Consider the following 20,998-nt stretch of genomic DNA (forward strand, 5'->3'; position numbering starts at 1 on the left):
ATCCATCTCCAACTGCCCACTATATATTTCCCTCTGAAAGTCCCATAAGCATATCCAATACAACATATCCAATATTAGACTCATTACCTTTCCCTCCTTCAAACTTCACCATTTCTCTTGAGAGGCACTGCCATCCTTCTTCTTGTCATCCATGTTCCCAACCTCAGAATGACCCTCAACTCCTTCCCTTCCTCTACCCCCACATTTCCAATCAGTCAACATGCCTAGTTGATTCTATCTCCACTGCATCTTTTGTGTCCATCCCCCTCGCTCCACTTACATAGGCAGCACCCTATTCAGAAACTTGTCACCTCTTTCCTTAACTATTGGGATAGTCTCCTATTTGGACCCCTACGTCCCTTCTTTCCCCTCTGATCTATCATCCACAAAGCCAAAATAATCTCCCAAAAGCTAAAGTCTCAAAGCTCCAGTGGCTTCCTGTTGTCTCTAGCATAAAATATAAACTCCTCAGCTTGGCATTTTAAGACCTTCATAATTTGACGGGAATATTTTATATTCTTCTCGAACACACTCTCCATTTCTAGCCAAATTGTCCTACTTGCTTTTCCTTGAACTGAGCATTCTGTTTCCCACCTTTATGCCTTTGTCCTGGCTATGCCACATCCTTAGAAGGTATTCTTCCTGACCACCATCTCTTTGAATCCTCAACTGTCTTCCAAGATTCAACCAAGGAGCCCCCTCTTATAGGAACCCTTTATAGGACCCTCATAGGAACCCTCTCTTCTCTCCTCTAAGTATCTTTCCTCCAAAACATAAGCTCCTAGAGGGCAAAAACTGTTTTTCTTTTGGCTTTGTATCCCCAGCACCCAACAGTGTCTTACCATAGTAGATGATGAGTAATGTTGGGCACTGAAACACAAAAATGCCAAATAACTTGCCCAAAGTCATACAGCTATTAGGAGACTAGAAAAGGAGATGGAATTGAGCTCCAAATTGCTTAAGATTAGAGACAGCTAGGTGGTGCAGAGGATAGAGTGCCAGGCCTAGAGTCCTAGCTCTGTAACCCTGAGCAAGTCACTTAATCTCATCTGCCTAGCCCTAACCACTCTTCTGCCTTGAAGAGAGAGACAGAGACAGAAAGACAGAGACTCACTTAGATGCTAGGATAACAGAGAACAACCTGATATTTGGGATTGTGCCAGGAGCCTCAGGCCATGACTGTCCTGTCTTTTCTCCCTCTGCAGGCTTGGGGGGCATGAGCAACAAACGGATTACCATCAATAAGATCTTATCCAATGAGAATCTTGTGCAGCAGAACCTGTATGCCCAGGTAAAGGCAGGAGCCTGGAGCCCAAATACATGGCTGTTGGCTTCCTCTCAGGACCAGCCCCAAGTCCTATATGGCTTAACCATCAGGAACGGCAAAAAGAATAGGCTAATTTCAATTATATCAATTTTTTAAAAGATTTGCCCACAAAAGCCAATGAAGATAATAAAAAGAAAAACCCAAATGGTGGGGTTTGGGGCCAGGGATACCTGCATCACTAATGAAAGTCTGAGATCCAGTGTATATAAGGAATGAACACAGATGTATAGCACTAGCAGCCACTACTCATAGATAAGTGGCCAAAGAATATGAACTGTTATCCAAAGAGAATGGCATGGGGCCATAGCGCCCAGGGCTTTGCCCAGACCTTGCCAACTCATCATGAGTATGAAAGTAAAGGATGGCACAAGCATTCCTTTGTCCATAGAAGGGTGGAAACATATTAGAAGCAGGCAGTGATACTTTTGTGAGTGGGCCTAGAGTTTGCTCTTAGGATTGTGCCAGGAGCCACATCCAGATGTGAGAAGCAGTCAAGATTGTACCAAAAATCTTGGTGCAGCTTCTAGTTATTAAACTTCATGTTCATTTACAAACTTTTGCATGGATGGTACTGAGTTTCCAAATTTAACTTTGTTGTGTGACTACCTGAAGACTCTTGTGTCTTTTCTTTCAATTCAATTTTATATTGACTCTCATTTCTTTTAAGTATTTATTCATTCATTTTGATATTATATGACAGATACTTCCCAATAAACACAATCCCCAAAACAATTACAATAGTAGGTTACCTGACAAAATAGTTGTCATATTAACTATTAATGGAAGAGGAGAGAGAGATTTAAGGCTGTCATTTCTTAATTAGATATTCTCTTTCTTCTCATTCCCAGCTGAGAGTAATAGAAATCAGAAAGAAGAGAGACATTGAAAACAATACCAGGGTCCTAGTAGCCCTTAATTCTCATTCGGAGACCTCTGTTAGAGGTTGGGCCATTGTAGGATTTTTAATAATAATTAAAAGAGAGAGGAAAGAAAAAAAAGATTCTTTCAGTCAAGTGAGCAGAGCAAAGAGAGACAGAGACTCACACCTGCAGCACTTTACCAAAAACAAGCTCCAAAAAAGAGCTCTGCAGCACAGCATGAAACATCCTTACATAAAATGAGGGTGTAACTTAAAACGATGCTGGGAATGCAGCTCAGGTGTGGCAAATTTTCCACCTGCACAGTCATGTAAGGCTTATGACCATAGGATCCTAGAACTAGAACTAGAAGGGATATGATTCCCTCATCTTATGGATTAGGAAATTGAGGCCCAAAGATTGGACATGACTTGCCCATGGTGGGCACCTTGAGGCTCTAGAAATACTTGGAGAGGTGAGAATTGACATTATCCTAACTCTGTCAAATTATATTTCTACTCCTACTTTTCTCCCCCCCCCCAATTTTCTTCAGCGCTGTCTGGATTGGAACCGGGACATCCTGAAAAAGGAACTAGGGTTGACAGAGAAGGATATCATTGACATCCCAGCTCTGTTCAAATTGAACGAGGAAGGTCAAGCCTTGGCTTATTTCCCCAACATGGTAAGCAACTCAGTCCCCTTCCTCATCACCCCCTCTAATTCACAAGACATGGGAAGATCTTGATCAGAATTCCTAAACTCTAGAGTCAGACAGGACTTCTGAAGCCACCAAACACTCATTTTACAGATGAGGAAACTGAGACCCTGAGGAGTTGGATGATTTGTCCAAGGTCACATCTTTAGTAAATAGTGGAGCTGGCATTCAAACCCAGGCTTTCTACTTCCAATCCAGGACTCTGTTAACTCCCACATAATCAACACAATGGGTCAGATGTGGTCTCAAGAGGGATATATCCTTCCACCCCTACATAGATCACAGTTTGGCTAAGGAGAAAGAAAGAGTCTTGAGCTACGTGAATGTCCCATGTTTCTAGTTAACCTGACTTACTAATAACTCACTATTATTCACTAACCAGTGACTGGCAAATCACTATTTTTCTAAACCCTTACCTTCTATCTTAGAAGTATTATACTAAGTGTTGGTTCCAACGCAGAAGAGCGCTATGGCCTAGGCAACAAGGGTTAAGTGACTTGCCCAGGGACATACAGCTAGGAAGTGTCTGAGATCAGATTTGAACCTTGGACCTCTAGTTCCCCAGGCTTGACTCTCCTCTAAGCCATCTAGCTGCCCCTGGCAAATCACTATTAATAACAGCTAGCATTTATATAACACTTCAAGGTTTACAAAGAACTTTGTAGATCTTCATTCATTTACTCCTATCAACAATCCTATATGGGTTTATTATTAATGATATCATTACTATTAATAATTAGTATATTATTGAGTATTATAATATTATTTCATTCATTCATGTTAATGATACCCATTTTACAAATGAGGAAACTTATGCAACTAGCCCAAGTCCACTCATCTGGTAAGCATCCAGGAAAGGGTTAGAATTCAGATCTTCCTGAGTCCAAATCCAGATACTATTCCCTGCACCCCTTAGTGACTTAATTTTCTTCCAGAGATAATAACAATTCTATTCCCAGTCGTGTACATCTGAGAATAACAGGAACTCCCCCTAGAAGGTTTACAAATACTTTCTTCACAACCATGTTAAGGAAGAAGAGCCCAAATACTGATCCCATTTTACAGATGAGAATGCTAAGGTTGGGAGTTGAAGTTAATGTATTTTTGAAGTTTAAGAGAGACATTTAAATAGGAGTTTATTAAGTACCAGTAAATGCTATGTGTGGGTGCTCTGATAAGGATGGAGATTCAAAGAAAGGCAAAAAAAATTCTCAAAGAGTCCAGACTATTAAAATATGCAAACAATTGTGATATAAATACAGTATGTCGATTGTGCCTAAATAGAGAGATACAATACATATTTATATCATCATGTGTGTATATGTATACATAGAATATTTTATACACACATATATGTGCATAACTGGAGAGAATCAACAGATAGAAGACACTAGCACTAGGTTCAGGAAAGCTTCCTGTAGAAGGTGGGATTTTGTCTGGGATCTGAAGCCAGGGGAGCCTTGAGGCGGAGATGAGGCAAGAGAATGTTCCACGCATGTGGGATAGCCAGAGAAAATGTCCAGAGTCGGAAAGGGAGTGTTGTGTGTGAGGAATAGCAAGGTGGCCAGCATCACTACTTTGGAGTTGGGAGACAGAGTAAGGTGTAATAAGCTTGATTGGAGGAAAAGGTTGTAAAAGACTTTAAAAGCCAGTGAATTTCATTTTTCATCATAGGGGCAGTTGGGTAGCTCAGTGGATTGAGAGCCAGACCTAGAGATGGGAGGTCCTAGGTTCAAATCTAGCCTCAATTCCTAGTTGTGTGACCCTGGGCAAGTCACTTAACTCCCATTGCCTAGCCCTTAAGACTCTTCTGCCTTGAAACCAATGAGTAGTGATTCTAAGATGGAAGGTAAGGGTTTAAAAAAAAGCCAATGAGTTTCATATTTGATCATAGGGGCAGCTGGGTAGCTCAATGAATTGAGAGCCAGACCTAGAGATGGGAGGTCCTGGGTTCAAATCTGACCTCAGACACTTCCTGGCTGTGTGACCCTGGGCAAGTCACTTAACCCCCATTTCCTAGCCCTTACTGCTCTTCTGCCTTGGAACTATTACATAGTAATGATTCTAAGATGGAAGGTAAGGGTTTAAAAAAAATCCAAAGAATTTCATATTTGATCCTAGAGGTAACTGGCAGCCACAAGAGTATTGAACTTGGGAGTAGTGAGATACTACATTGAGCTGCCTTTGAGCTAAAATATACCCACAACACTGAAACTATCCTTTATTCTTCTCCCCCACCACCCAGTCTCTTCTGCCCCCTCTACCTACATGGGAGATTCAGACACTCAAATCATGGTACTTGGCTAGGAAATGTCTCTTCTCTTACCCTTTACATTGTGGCTTTCTAGTCCTATTTGACACGAGTGGCACAATTAGACCTGCCCTTTAGGAAAATCAGTAACAATTCACATTCAGATATTATTTCAGACTTCACTTTCCTCACCACCCTGGGATATAGGTAGTGTATTGTGCTCACATCACAGCAGAGCTTAAATAACAGAGTTACTCTTGCCTGGACACTGAAAAGTGTGAGATGGAAGGAGAGAGAAGGGAACTGACCCATTTCAGAGTGGGTAAGTCGTTTGCCCAAGTTCCCAAAATTCATTCATGGCAGAGCTGAGGACTTCTCACAATATTAAATGGTCATGATTGATGGAGGTTCTGAAATGCAGGATAGGATCTCAAATTGAGAAGCAACTTCAGAAGACATTAAGGCAGCCTTTCCACAAATGGCCACTCTTTCCTCAGTATCTCTAACAAGTGGTCCTCCTTCCCATCTCTGAAGATCTGCTATACCTACTAGACTTCCAGAAATTCTGCCCATCCTATCCTACCTCAACCCTATTATTTTGAGACTCTATTCCATTTCCTGAGGTCCTGTGCCCTCATGCCCAGTATGGTACTCTGGTGATGAAGCTGATAGTGATAATAATCAGCAGGTATATACTGCTTTAAGCTTCACAGTGTCCTTCATAAATATCTCATTTTTTCCTCACAACAACCCTAGGAGTTAAGTCCTATTGTTATACCAATTTTAAAGATGGGGAAACTGAAGTGGACAATGGGTAAGTGACATACTTAGGATCACACAACTAGTAAATTTCTGGGGCTGGATTTGAACTCATCTTCCTGACTTGAAAAGATCTTTTCTTTAGATATGGGGGCAATCCTCTGCTGATCAGATTGCCCGTCAGGCAGTTGCCCGTTGTAGAAAAAAGAAGGAAGGAGAATCAGTTGAGTCAGAGGTACCTCTTCAGTGGTACCAATTCTCAGCCTTGTTGGTCAGTGTTGGAGAGAACAGAAGGCCTGTTCCTGAGGCCTGGAATGGAACCCATTTCGTTGATCAGTGAGGCACTGTGATAACCCCAAAAAGGAAACTGGCTCTGAAGTCAGGAGCTGGTTTCAAATCCTACCTCTACCATTGTGTGAACTTAGGCAAGTCAACTTGCCTTGACTTAACCTCTTTCTCATCTATAAAATGAGGTAGTTGGACTAAATAACCTCTAAGGGCCCATCCAGCTTTGAATCTCTGATCCTTTCTGGGTCCCCATTTCCTTATCTAAAAGATGAAGGGGTTGGAGCAGATGGCCTCTGAGGTGCTGTCCAGTCCTGAAGCTATGATCTGATGATCTCAAAGTGAGATGAGAAGAGAAATCACAGCCTCTGGGAATGAGCCTCTACTTGTCTAGTGGGGCAAGCATCCATCTTGTCACCACTATCACATTCTCTGCTTTTCAGATTGGCCCAAAGTGCTTCATAAACCTTAAAGTGACATATAAATGCTACCTATCATTATCATGCCCTCTATTTTCTGGATTAGCTGAAAAAAATGATGTCGAGTTTCTTTGGTGCTTGGTGACTCATACAGTACTTCCCCCACAACAACCCTTTGATTCGAGACTGTATTTTTAGTCAGAAGGTCTGGATTCAAATACTCCCTTTACCACCTGTAGGACCTTAGGCAAGCCATTTAACTTCTTTGGACCTCATCTTTAAATGAAATGAGTGGTCTAGACTAGATGAACTATTCTAATTCCAAAATCCCATTTTCTTATTTCCATCTTACAAAGGAGAAGTCGAGGCTCAGAGAAATTAAATGACTGACTTTCTCTCATCCCATATACCACAACTTAAGAACTATAACTCTAAATTCACCCTTTGTTCCATTACTGACATCCACTCTGTCTTCTTCCCTACCCTTCCGGGTCCCATCAACACTCTCCATTGTGCCTTCTCTCCCTACAAAAAACAAACATGTACCTCCTTCTCTCCATACAGGTGAATATGATTGTGCTTGACAAGGACCTGGGGATCCCCAAGCCTTTTGGGCCCCTGATTGAGGAGCAGTGCTGCCTGGAGGCTCATATATGCTCAATTCTTCAACCCCTGGGTTTCAACTGTACCTTCATCGATGACATTTCCTCCTATCACAAATTAATGGGCGAGGTCCACTGTGGTACCAATGTCTGCCGGAAGCCCTTTGCCTTCAAGTGGTGGCACGTGGTGCCTTGACCTCATGAGTGGGCTTGGCATTCCCTTCCCTCATTCCCTCCACCTTCCCTCCACCTCCTCCTATATTCCCAGGTCTTATACCTTCTTAGAAATTGCTTTTTCTTCATTGGGCTGGGTCCATTTTGATATCTCCATTGGAATGGGATAGGGTCTGGGGAAAAGCATACCCAAGGTTCTGGAGCCCACTCTAGTTCATAAGCAATAGTCTCTAAGTCTGCCAGTCTACCTTCTCTTTCTTCAAGCAAATGAAAAGGGTCAATTCTTCTGTGGCCAAGAAAAGGTCTGATGGATGTCAAACTCAATCTGACTTTGACCCACAAACCCCATTTAGGATTCATCTCTCGAGGGAATGCTGCCTCTAGCTTCTCTGAGGATGTCCTTAGTCACTTCATTCTTCGCCAGCCCTTCTCACACCTCTGTCCCTATCTTTCTCCTCAGAGGGTCCAGGCACATCTCTTAATATTTATCCATTCTGCCCCACATCAGCCATCAGCTGCAATGGGTCAGCTACCCAAACCCAGACTAACTTCAGGTGTAGACTATGATGACTGGGGAGAGGGAGAGGGAATAGACACAAGGTATACTGGGCCCTGTTGGGGAACATCAGCCCAAGAATCCAAATGACCATTTCTAATTATACCAATTTCTCTCTTCTGTGCCTTTTTTCTGGAGTGAGGCCAAGGTTGGGACCAGGGGGGTGGGAAAGGGCCCTCTCTGTCCTCAGAGGTTCTATGGTTCCCACCATGTTGGGTCCAACCCTGGAGATGGGATCAAACAGCCAGTATATTTTCTAGGTTCTGGTAATTGCTTTCCAAGACAAGAGGATTAAATGGCCAATAGCACTTTTCCCCAAAAAAGGAAAGAATTCCTTATCACTACTTAACTATAGCTGAGTGATGGGAATATCACTCGGAGTTTGTGAATCAGGAGTCTGGAAGTGGAGGACTTGAGTTCAAATCCTACCTCTGACACCTACTAGCTGTGTGTCCTTGGGCATATCACTTAAAAATCTCCTGGTCACACATAAAAATGACGCGGTTGAACTAGATGGTCTCTGAGTTCTCTTCCAACTCAACATCTAGGCTCCTGCGATCTCTAGTCATGCTTCTACTTCCCCCACCCTTCCATGCAGCTTATAAAAGAGAGAGATCCCTGAATCTGTCCCCAAGAGTGTAGGACAATATTTGGGGACCTTTCTTAAAATAACTCCTTGAAGATGGTCTTCTTATTCCAAGAGGTCTGCCTGGGGTGCGATTCCTGCCCTATTTTCTCACAGAAACTTTTCCACAAATGCATTGGCTTTCTTCCCCAACTCCATGTCCTCTCCCCTAGATTCCCATCAAGAAATGAAAAGTATACAATTCTGAAGCACTCATGACTGTGGAGTATGGATGTAAAACTTTCTATGCATCCCTGGCTTTTCTCTTCACTCCCTTTCCTATTTTCTATTAGCTCCACTCAACAAGTACTTTAAACACCTACATGTGCAAGGCACTGGATATCCTATAAAATACAAAAACAGTCCTGCCCTCAAGAAGCTTACATTCTCCTGGAATGTAGCCTCCCCCTAGAGCCATTTCCCTCAGGGAACAAAAACTCAACTCAGCTTTATTGACTGGTCATCCAAACCAGATCTTCCTACAGTATCTTGAATTAGAGGGAACTTAAGCAATTCCCTGGACACAAATGAATTTCTAGGATTGAATGAACTGCCATAGAAAGTGTGTTGCTTGTCCCCTGGCCCAGTGTGACTCCATTAAGCAGACAGCTGAACTGATAACCACATTGGTAGTGACTCTTAGGCATTCCAGAGATGGGATTTGGTGGAATACTCATTCAGAAAAGTCCTTTCCCCCTTTTGTTCTGGTTCCCTTTCTCCTTAAGACTAAGTTAGCAGCTATCTCCTTTTTCCTCAACAGAAGTGTAATGTGGGCTGGATGACCAGAGCTCTGCTCTAGGATGAAAAACTTGGATGGTGCCAACAGCTCTCTAGATTCTATCAAAACCCACTCCATCTTTTTCATGGTGGTCTTGTCCTGAGGTGGACTTCCTATCCCTTCAGTAGCTTGGTTCACCACCTGACCCTAGTAGACATAGTGAGTCTACTCCACCCCACTCCCACCTCTACCATTGCCACTTGCCCCAGGTATAAATCATAGCTCTGCTCCAGATTTGGGACAAGCTACTCAACCCGGGCCTTCATTAGGCTGCCGAACCCAGCTGTAGGCCAGCTGTTGGTATGTCGCCATACTAACCACACTAACTGTTGGGAGCCAGCTCTCAGAATTCTGTTTTAAGCAGTATTTCTATGCATAGAAGTGCCTTTGGGGCTAAGTTTATTTTCTGGGAGGATGACTATGTCACTGCTCCATTTTGGATATTTAAAAAATACCAACCCCTTTCAGGAATAGTTATGCATTTGAATTGTGAGGAAGAGAGAGATTTGGTTGGCCACATGGACCTTATTCTCTGATACACTGAACATATTTCTGATTCCCAAAGTGTGATCATTCTGCAATGACACCATTAAAAATATTAGGGGGGGGCAGCTGGGTAGCTCAGTGGATTGAGAGCCAGGCCTAGAGATGGGAGGTCCTAGGTTCAAATCTGGCCTCAGCCACTTCCTAGTTGTGTGACCCTGGGTAAGTCACTTGACCCCTATTGCCTAGCCCTTACCACTCTTCTGCCTTGGAGCCAATACATAGTATTGACTCCAAGACGGATGTTAGGGTTTAAATATATATATATATATATATTAGGGGGTGACACCTCAAGATTGCCAGTGTCTGCATGGAATACTGTCACTACATTCAATGGTCGGGAATGACAAAGTATAATAGAAGGGAAAAAATCCAAATCTGGAGGCCAACAGGCCTTTACCCTTTACCCTTTACCCTTGTGACTTTGAGCAAATGTCAGCTTCCAGAGGCAGTGTGGCAAAATGAGAGTCAAAAGACCTGGATTCCAATTCTACCTGCCCTTTGCTTCCTCTGTGATATTGAGTGAGTTAGTCTCCTCCCTTCTCTCTTTAATGAGAGAATGCAACTTGATGTCCTCTAACTTTACATCTTTAACTCTTATGATTCTACAATCGCATGGCCTCCTTGGACTTCCTCAGATTCCTCAGATGTCTGACCTCTTAAAAGTTAAGAAGCTGGACACGTTATTGGGGTTCTTAATTTTTTATGTGTCCTAGATCCCATCTGTCAGTCATTCTAGTGAAGCCTATGGACCCCTTTACAGAAAAATATTTTTTAAGTGCATAAAATAAAAATCAGGCAAAGGAAACCAATAAGATTGAAATATGGTTATCAAAATATTTTTTAAAACAAGTTCACAGCCCTGTCCCACCCACTTAAGCATCCCTAGACTAGATGATCTCTAAGGTTACTCCCAATTCCCAAAATAAACCCTAAATTTCTTGAAGTTTTTTGGCCTGGGCCAATATCACTAGACAAAGTCCTGAGAGCTGTCAGAAATTAGTCTTTTCTATGGAGGTGATGGGCCTGAGTGCTTTGGGGGTGCTGAGATCTGAGCTCTCCCATGATGCCTCAACTGTTTCTGTCCCTGCATGCCAAGTGCTTATTATAAGGTTCTTTTGGGAGAGAGCTTCAGGATACCACACCATGTGTGTGGATTTGTGTTTGTGTTTTGTGTGTTTTTGACTCCTAGCCTGATAAGACATTCACTCCTACGCATGTGATAGATTTTCCTCTTAAGTCAGTTGCATTGTGACCCAGCATTAGGGGGGACCTCTCATCCTTTAGGGGGCAGTGACACTCAGGGGATCCTGAGGCTACCAGAGCTAAGAAAGCCTTGGAGGCCAGTGACATAGTGTTCTTTAGTGACAGAAAAGCGGATGATCAGTGTCCAAATTTAAGCTTACAAGGCTATGTTCATGGTAAGCCTTAAAAATATTTTTGTAGGGGCAGCTAAGTGGCTTGGTAGATAGAGAACCAGGCCTGGAATAAGGAGGGCCTGGGTTCAAATCTAGCCTTGGATACTTCCTACCTGTATGACCCTGGGCAAGTCACTTAACCCTAGTTGCCTAGCACTTGCTCTTCTGTCTTAGAGTTGTTACTAAGACAGAAAATAATGATTAAAAAAAATACTTTCTGCCCCTGTGTTACCTTGAAAAGTTTTGTGTTCATTTTAATGGCAAATAGGACAAAAAAAAACAACAATTTAACCCTTCAGGAAGCCTGCTAGATGATTTTAAAAAATGGGGGGAAAACCTACTGTGGCTCATAATGCCTCTGTCTAAAAAAATAAAATCAAAGTGATGCAACAGAAGAAATATAATGAGTCAATCTCTTCTTTCTTTCATCTCTCTTTCCTGATGCCTTTTATTTTTAGGTGACATTTCTGAAAAAACCACCTTGCCTTTACCACAGCCCCATTCCACCCCCAATTGAAATCTCCCTTATAACAAAGAAAAACAGTTATGCAAAACTAATAAGAAGAGTAGCTGTCTACAGATGCAGCATTCTATTCCCATAGGCCCCCACCTCTGTTCTCATTCTTTGGATGCTTCCTCTGTAGAGATACGGGGATCACAGCCCAAGAAGACCCAGGACCCAGGACAAGGGATGGGAGGGGAGCCGGGATGATAAGATTACTCTGTAAAGTGTGACTTAGAGGTCTAAGAATTCAACAGTCCAAGAAATCATTGAGTGCCTGCTATGTGCAAGGCATTGTGCAGGGAATACAAGCATATAAAAGGGAAAATCATTTCTGCCCATATACTGTTGAGGGGTGGATAGGGAAGGAATACAACATGTACATACATAAGTACATGACAATTTGAGGAAAGAGAGGGAGCATTATAACTCGGGGTTCAAGGAATGCTGTCAGAATATAGCATGTACATAGGAAACCTAGGGCTTCACACCTCTCCTTCTGGGCTCACATGACTCAGAGCAGACCTTGAGGGTAACCAACTTGTATAACTCTGGGGAAATCTCTGAATATAGGTCTGAGCTTCCAGAGATGTGAGTAAAAAGCCATCCCTAGGTCCCACATAAGCTCTAAAGGTAATATGTATTTATAGAGTACTGGACAACTTTTATTTAACCCTACAGATTATGTGGAAACACCAAGAATTCCCAGTAGCACATAAGCAATACAGAAACCACGTTGAGACTTACAACAAGCCATATATAAGCCCATTTCTCCCTTAATGGTGTTTATCATTTTAATACGGGGTCCTAAAAATCCTCTAAATTTTAGCAGCACCATGTGGCTTGAAATTCCCTCAGAAAACAACCAAGCGTGAGGTTGCCAATGGGGCAAACACATCACTCCTGCCTCCACAGTCTAGTACTTCCTTCTTTCCCACGGGTAAATACATCCCCACAACAAATATATGGTGTTCCCTGTAATAGTTTGGACTCTCCTCAAAGAGGAAATGAGCACAGTCTATGGTTGCTAGAAAGTTAGCTCTCATATTCCAGTGAGTCCTTTCACTACCCCCCCCCCAATGATTCTCTGAATGTGTGAACACCTCCAGAATGGATATGAGTTGAGAGGACTCCTTTTTTAATTAAGAACTTCTGAAAAAAAACTAAAAGTAAGTTGGTGGAAACTAGCTTTAAATCAACATCTTACACTATGTATCATAATAAATGCAAAAAAAGATAAGAGACCTGAAAGGCCAAATCATTTAGAAATGTATGGGAGAAAAGAAATAACAAAAATGGGAAAAGGGCATGTTTGTACAAAAAATATTTATTGTGACTCTTTTTGTGGTAGCAAACAATTGGAAATTAGGGGGTTATCTATCAATTGGCAAATGGCTGAACAAGTTGTGGTATGATTGTAATGACGTATTATTATGCTATAAGAAATGATGAGCAAGAGGATTTCAGAAAATTTTGTGAAGAATTACATGGACTGATGCAAAGTGAAGTGAACAGAACCAAAACAACACTGTACACAGTGACAGCAATATTTCTTGATGAGCAACTGTGAATGACCTAGTTATTCCCAGGAATGCAATGATCTAAAATAATCCTAGAGACTCATAAAGAAAAATACCATCTGCCCTCTTAGAAAGAACTAATAGAGTCTGGTTTTGGGAGGCAGAGTCAAGATGGTGGCATAGAGGCAGCAAAAGTTCAGACTTCCATAAACCCTCCCTCACCAATCAAAAACACAAGGCTTCAAGGGGACTGAAAATCAAATCTAACAACAGGATAGAGCTAGGGAACCCTCCTGCTGGATTCAACTTAAAAGGTAAACCCCCCCAAAAAAAACCTGAATTCTAGAGCACGTGGGTTTAAGGAGAAGGAAGAAGGAAGGTCCCAGGATCCCTCCCCCATCTACAGTGTTGGGCCTCCAGCAGTGGCTGGAATCTCTGGGCCAGCAAGGGTGCTAGTCCAGAGGGAGTACATTGCTGGCACAGCTGTGCCAGGCTCAAGGCACTGAACACAGGTGGCACAGAGGGAGCTGGAGGAGAAACACAGAGTAGGCAGCCTAGTTATGGCCAAGACACTTTATCTTGCCCCTCACCCCTTCTCAAGGTTTTGTCCTCAAGGCACATCCAGCTCTGCAGATCAACTCTGCCCTGGCTCAATCTCATTAAAAGGGCAGATAAGAAGCCTTCAGAGGGCAGGGAAGCTCAAGCTCCAACACCCCTCCCCCAGACTGCTCTGAAAGCCTTGCTGACTAAGCTCCAAGGGCAAAGGCTGCAACCACTACAGGCTACAACCTTGATAACAGGGTGGAAATCTCAGCTCCTTTTCAGCTTCTACTGTCAGCTGGGGAAGATCTGACCTCAGAGCTTATTAATGCCATCAGCCTAACCTGATCAATTGTCAGAGCAAAGAAGAAGCCCCTTCAGAACAAGCCCAATCTCACAGATCCAGCACATAATGAGAGGAGAAAGACTACAGGCAACTACAAAGAGCAAATGGAACAGAGGAGGAACAAGGAACACCAAGCAAAAACACATAAACTCTAGCAAACTGGACACAGGCTTTGGAAGAATTCAAAATACAATTCAAAAAACAATTAAGAGAGACTGAACACAACTGGGAAAAGAACTTAAAAAGCAAAATAAGTCATCTGGAAACAGAAAATATGTTTTGAAAGACAAAATTAACCAGCTTGAAAATGAGGCGAAGGAGATGAAAGATGACCTACAAAGAAAATAAGATCAGAAGAATGATAACCAAAAAACTAGAGGTGAAATTCAGTCCTTAAAAACTAGAATCCAACAACTAGAAGCAAATTACTTCACAAGGCAACAGGAAGCTATAAAACAAAATCAAAAGAATGAAAAAATTGAGGAAAATATTAAACACCTCATCCACAAAACCAAAGACCTAGAAAACAGGTCCTAGAGAGATAACTTAAGAATCATTGGATTACTGGAAGATCATGGCAAAAGAAAAAGCCTTGATATCATTCTATAGGAAATTATCCAAGAAAACTGCCCCAACATTCTCAAGCAAGAGGGAAAAGTAGAGATTGAAAGAATCCACAGATCACCTCCTATGCTTAATCTTCAATTGACAACACTCAGGAATGTTATAGCCAAATTCAAGAACTACCAGACCAAGGAAAAAAATATTACAAGCTGCTAAGAAGAAGTCATTCAGATACCATGAAACCACAATTAGGATAACACAGGATCTTGCTGCATCTACACTGAAGGACTAAAAGGCATGGAATATGATATTCTAGAAAGCAAGGGAACTAAGTCTATAACCAAGAATCAACTACCCTGAAAAACTGACTATATTCTTTCAGGGGAAAGTATGGTCATTTAATAAAATAGAAGACTTCCAAGCATTTATGTTCAAAATATTAAGTTCAAAAGACTGGACTTGAACATAAAATTCAATCCCAAACACAGAACTCAAGAGAATCACCAAAAGGTAATTAAGAAGGGGGGGGGAGAACCAAACAACTTTTTTTAAGGGACCCAATAAGTTTAAATGATTTGTATATCTATAAGAAAAGAGGATATTGGGGGCACCTGGGTGGCTCAGTGGATTGAGAGCCAGGTCCAGAGATGGGAGGTCCTGGGTTCAAATATGGCCTCAGGCACTTCCTAACTGTGTGACCCTGGGCAAGTCACTTGAACCCCCATTGCCTAGCCCTTACCACTCTTCTGCCTTAAAACCAATACACAGTATTGATTCTAAGATGGAAGGTAAGGGTTGAGAGAGAGAGAGAGAGAGAGAGAGAGAGAGAGGATAATGGTAATTCTTAAAAATTGTTATTATCACCTGCATAACTAGAAGAATTATACTTAGAGAGAACAGTGACAAACTGTATAGGATGAAATGCCAAGATACATTTCTTTTACTTCTAGGTATATATAGCAAAAAAAGAGGTTAATACTAAGAAAAATGGGAAAAGAGACACAATGGGGTAAATTTATATGGCATACAGAAGTGCATGGTGGGAGTGGGGAAGAACACCAATACACTGGAAGGGTAAAGAGGTTGGAGACAGGAAATACTTAATTCTTACATGCATTGAAATTGACTAAAAGAGGGAAGAAAAATCATATCCATTGGGGCAGAGAATTGATTCATGCCCTATAGAGAAGTAGAAGGGTATTAAATGGACTCGTGGGAAGGGAAGTAATACAAGGGAAGGAGAAGGTGGGGGATAGAGTAAAAAGACCCTAAAGAAAAATAAGAGGGGGATAAGAAGGGAGGACAGAGAAGCAAAATAAGGGTGGGAATTAGGGGAACTGATTAAAAACAAAACAATGGTGTAGAAGGAAATAGTAAAAGAAGAAAGGACAGAACTGGGAGTGGAAATCAAAATGTTGGGAAATACACAGCTGATAATCATAACTCTGAAAGTGAATGGAATGAACTCACCCATAAAACAAAAGCAAATAGCAGAGTGGATTAGAAATCAAAATCCTACCATATGTTGTCTACAAGAAACACACATGAGGGAGGTAGACACACACAGGGTAAAGGTAAACATGGTTGGGGCAAAATCTATTGGACATCAACTGAGAAAAAGAAGGCAGGAGTCACAAGCATGATATCTGACAAATCAGTTAGTTAAAGAACAAATCATAGAAACAATTAATAATTTCATTGAAGAAAATGAAAATGATGAGACATTCTTTCAAAATCTATGGGATACAGCCAAAGCAATATTCAGGGGGAAATTTATAATCTTGAGTTCATATATTAAATTAGGGAAGGCAGAGGTCAATGAATTGAGCATGCAAATTAAAAAACTAGATGAAATGGATGCTTAGATTAACAGAAGAAAAAAATAGAATACTTAAATAATCCCATATCACAAAAAGAAATTGAACAAGCCATCAAAGAACTACCTAAGAAAAAAATCCCCAGGACCAGATGGATTCACAACTGAATTCTATCAAACATTCAAAGAACAACTAATTCCAATACTATACAAACTATTTGACAAAATAAGCAAAGAAGGAATTCTACCAAATTCCTTTTATGACACAAATATGATACTGATTCCAAAGCCATGCAGGTCAAAAACAGAGAAAGAAAACTATAGACCAATTTCCCTAATGAACATAGATGCAAAAATCTTAAATAGAATACTAGCAAAAAGATTCCAGAAAGTTATTCATTGTTATAATGGTTATTCATTATGATAAGGGGGCTTTATACCAGGAATACAATGATGGTTCAATATTAGGAAAATCATCCACATAATTGACCATATCAACAAGCAAATCAACAAAAATCACATGATTACCTCAATAGATGCAGACAAAGCTTTTGACAAAATACAACACTCATTCCTATAGAAAACATTAGAAAGTATAGGAATAGAAGGTCTTTTCCTAAAAATAATAAACAGTATATATATAAAACCATCAGCAAGCATCATCTGCAATGGAGATAAACTAGAAGCATTCCCAATAAGATCAGGAGTGAAACAAGGATGCCCATTATCACTGCTATTATTTAACATTGTACTAGAAACACTAGCAGTAGCAATTAGAGAAGAAAAAGAAATTGAAGGTATTAAAATAGGTAATGAAGAGACCAAGCTATCACTCTTTGCAGATGATATGATGGTCTACTTAAAGAATCCTAGAGAATCAACTAAAAAGCTAGTGGAAATAATCAACAAGTTTAGCAAAGTTGCAGGATACAAAATAAACCCACATAAGTCATCAGCATTTCTATATTTTTCCAACACAGCTCAGCAGCAAGAATTAGAAAGAGAAATTCCATTTAAAATCACCCTAGACAATATAAAATGCTTAGGAATCTATCTGCCAGACAAACACAGGAACTATATGAACACAACTACAAAACACTTTCCACAAAATTAAAACTAGATCTAAATAAATGGAAAAACATTAAATGTTCATGAGTAGGATGAGCTAACATAATAAAAATGACAATCCTACCCAAACTTATTTAGTTATTTAGTGTCATACCCATTGAACTTCCAAGAAACTTTTTTACTGAAATTAAAAAAAAAAACATAACAAAGTTCATTTGGAAGAACAAAAGATTAAGGATATCAAGGGAAATAATGAAAAAAAAATGTGAAGGAAGATGGCCTAGCAGTACCAGATCTCAAACTATACTATAAAGCACTGGTCATTAAAACAATAGGGTACTGGCTAAGAGACAAAGGAGAATCAGTGGAACAGACTTGGGGTAAGTGACCTCAGTAAGACAGTCTATGATAAACCCAAAGATCCAAGCTTTGGGTATAAAAATTCACTATTTGATAAAAACTGCTGGGAAAACTGGAAGACAGTATGGGAGAGATTGAGTTTGGATCAACACCTCACACCCTACACCAAGATAAACTCAGAATGGGTGAATTACTTGAATATAAAGAAGGAAACTATAAGTAAATTAGGTGGACACAGAATAGTATACTTGTCAGATATTTGGGAAAGGAAAGATTTTAAGACAAAGCAAGAGTTAGAAAAAAATTACAAAATGTAAGATAATTTTGATTACATTAAATTAAAAAGAGTTTATACAAACAGAATCAATGCAACCAAAATCAAAAGGGAAGCAACAAATTGGGAAAAAATCTTCATAACCAAAACTTCTGATAATGGTCTAATTACTCAAATTTATAAAGAGCTAAATCAATTGTACAAAAAAATCAAACCATTCCCCAATTGATAAATGAATGGGCAAGGGACATGAATAGACAATTTTCAGATAAAGAAATCAAAACTATTAATAAGCACATGAAAAAAAGTGTTCTAAATCTCTTATAATCAGAGACGTGCAAATCAAAACAACTCTGAGGTATCACCTCACACCTAGCAGATTGGCTAACATGACAGCAAAGGAAAGTAATGAATGTTGGAGGGGATGTGGCAAAATTGGGACAATAATGCATTGCTGGTGGAGTTGTGAATTGATCCAACCATTCTGGAGGGCAATGTAGAACTATGCCCAAAGGGTGCTAAAAGACTGTTTGCCCTTTGATCCAGTCATAGCACTGCTGGGTTTGTACCCCAAAGAAGGAAAGGGCATATACAAAAATATTCATAGCTACGCTCTTTGTGGTGGCAAAAGATGGAAAATGAGGGGATGCCCTTCAATTGGGGAATGGCTGAACAAATTGTGGTATCTGATAGTGGAATACTATTGTGCTCAAAGGAATAATGAACTGGAGGAATTCCATGTGAACTGGAACAATCCAGGAATTGATGCAGAGTGAAAGGAGCAGAATCAGGAGAACATTGTACACAGAGACTGATACACTGTGGTACAATCGAATGTAATGGACTTCTCTATTAGTAGCAATGCAGTGATCCAGAACAATTCTGAGGGACTTGTGAGAAAGAACACTATCCACATCCAGAGGAAGAACTGTGGGAGTAGAAATACAGAAGAAAAACACCTGCTTGATCACATGGGCCAACAGGGATATATATGATGAGGGATGTAGACTCTAAACAATCACCCTAGTGGAAACATATACAACATGGAAATAGGTTTTGATCAAGGACACATGTAAAACCCAATGGAATTGCATGTGGGCTATGGAAAGGGGTCAGGGGAGGGAAGGGAAATAACATGTATTTCCTTGTAACCAAGGAAAAATATTCTAAATTGACTAATTAAATAATTTTTTAAAAAAGAACTAATGGAGTCTGAATGCAGAATGAGAAATACTATATTTCACTTTCTTCCCACCATTTTTGTTTGATATCTCTTCCACAAAATGACTAATATAGATAAACGTTTTACATATAAAATCTATATCATATTGCTTACTATCTGAGGAAGAGGGGAGAGGGAAGGAGGAAGGGTGAAGAAAATGAAGAGAATTTAGAATGCAAAACTTTTTAATTAACATTAAAAATGTTATAGGTAATTGGGGGAAATAAAATATTATTTTAAAAAAGAAATGACAGAAGAATGGAAAGAGATACTTTTTACAACTTAGATGATGGAAATTTTCTTAATTAAACAAGGTATATATAAAGAAGATTATAAAGATAGACGAGACAATTTTGATTATGTAAAATCAAAGGGCTAATGCACACAAAAAAATGGTGAAGACAATGAGAGAAGCAGATTAAAGCAAACTGAATTTCCACCTCACACCCATCAGGAAAATGACAAATGTTAGAAGGGCTACAGGAAAATAGAAATATGAATGCAGTGCTGAAGGAGCTGTGAAATGATACAAATATTCTGCAGTTACTAGGAAGCTGCTCTTGGGAAGAAGCTGCTTAGAGGAAGAGCCATTGCTAGGTGGCTCCATGGATTGAGAGCCAGGCCCAGAGACAGGATGTCCTGGGTTCACATCTGACCTCAGATACTGCCTAGTTGTGTGACCCTGGGGAGGTCACTTAACCCCCACTGATTAGCCGTGACCATTCTTCTGCCTTGGTACTGATTCATAGTATTGATTCTAAAATGGAAAGAAGAAGAAGGAAAATATGAAAAAGGAGGAAGAGGAGAAGGAGGAGGAGGAAGAGGAAGAGGTAGAGGAAGAGGAAGAGGAAGAAGAGGAGGAAAAGACCAAACCATGCCCTGCTTTAAAGGCATGAGCAACTATCAGCTGTCCCACAGAATGTTTCATGGTTTTTTAATATGTTTTTACTAATCAGCCTCCCAGGAGAATAAAATAATAGTTTACTGTTTCATGTTTTATTTTATCAACATGCATTTCTGGGGTAGGCAGCTAGTTAGCATTATAGATATATAATATCTGTAATATATAGTATACTGGCCTGAGTTCAAATCCTGCCCAAGATATTTATTAGCTGTGTGACCCTGGGCAAATCCCTTGACTTCTCTCAACCTCAGTTTCCATATCTGTAAAGTGGGGATAAGAGTAGCTCCTACTTCACAGGGTTATTTTGAGGAGCACACAAGATAACATTTGTTAAATGCCTACTTTAGAGAGATATAAAAATGCTAACCATCATCATTATCATCATCACCATCAGTGTCTTTGCTTGTGACTACTTAGCACTCATGTCTCAGGGCAGTTGGGAGATCAGTTTAAGTAAATCTATTCATTATTCTTGAAGTGCTAAAGAATCATTGCCTATTATTATTTTGTGTTTCAAGCATTTCTTTTGTAGTGGAGGAAACCTGAGGTGGTCCATTACCTTATAGAACAAAA

At 40.4% G+C, this 20,998-nt stretch overlaps 1 protein-coding gene and 1 long non-coding RNA gene across 3 annotated transcripts in view; one reads left to right on the forward strand and one right to left on the reverse strand.

Moving 5' to 3' along the window:
• Positions 1–11,708, forward strand: part of LOC100026094 (protein-arginine deiminase type-2) — a 70,278-nt gene extending 58,570 nt beyond the window's left edge. For both annotated transcript variants that reach the window (XM_056795702.1, XM_016422154.2), the window contains 3 exons: positions 1,206–1,291; positions 2,738–2,866; positions 7,178–11,708. In XM_056795702.1, coding sequence (XP_056651680.1) covers positions 1,206–1,291; positions 2,738–2,866; positions 7,178–7,411 — 449 coding nt within the window. In that variant the 3' untranslated portion in view covers positions 7,412–11,708. The remainder of the gene's footprint in view (positions 1–1,205; positions 1,292–2,737; positions 2,867–7,177) is intronic.
• The window catches only part of LOC130453896 (uncharacterized), a 54,120-nt gene that overhangs the window by 19,434 nt on the left and 13,688 nt on the right, over positions 1–20,998 (reverse strand). The window lies entirely within an intron of this gene.

The sequence above is a fragment of the Monodelphis domestica genome, chromosome 4 (genome assembly GCF_027887165.1).
Source record: "Monodelphis domestica isolate mMonDom1 chromosome 4, mMonDom1.pri, whole genome shotgun sequence".
Lineage (NCBI taxonomy): Eukaryota > Metazoa > Chordata > Mammalia > Didelphimorphia > Didelphidae > Monodelphis > Monodelphis domestica.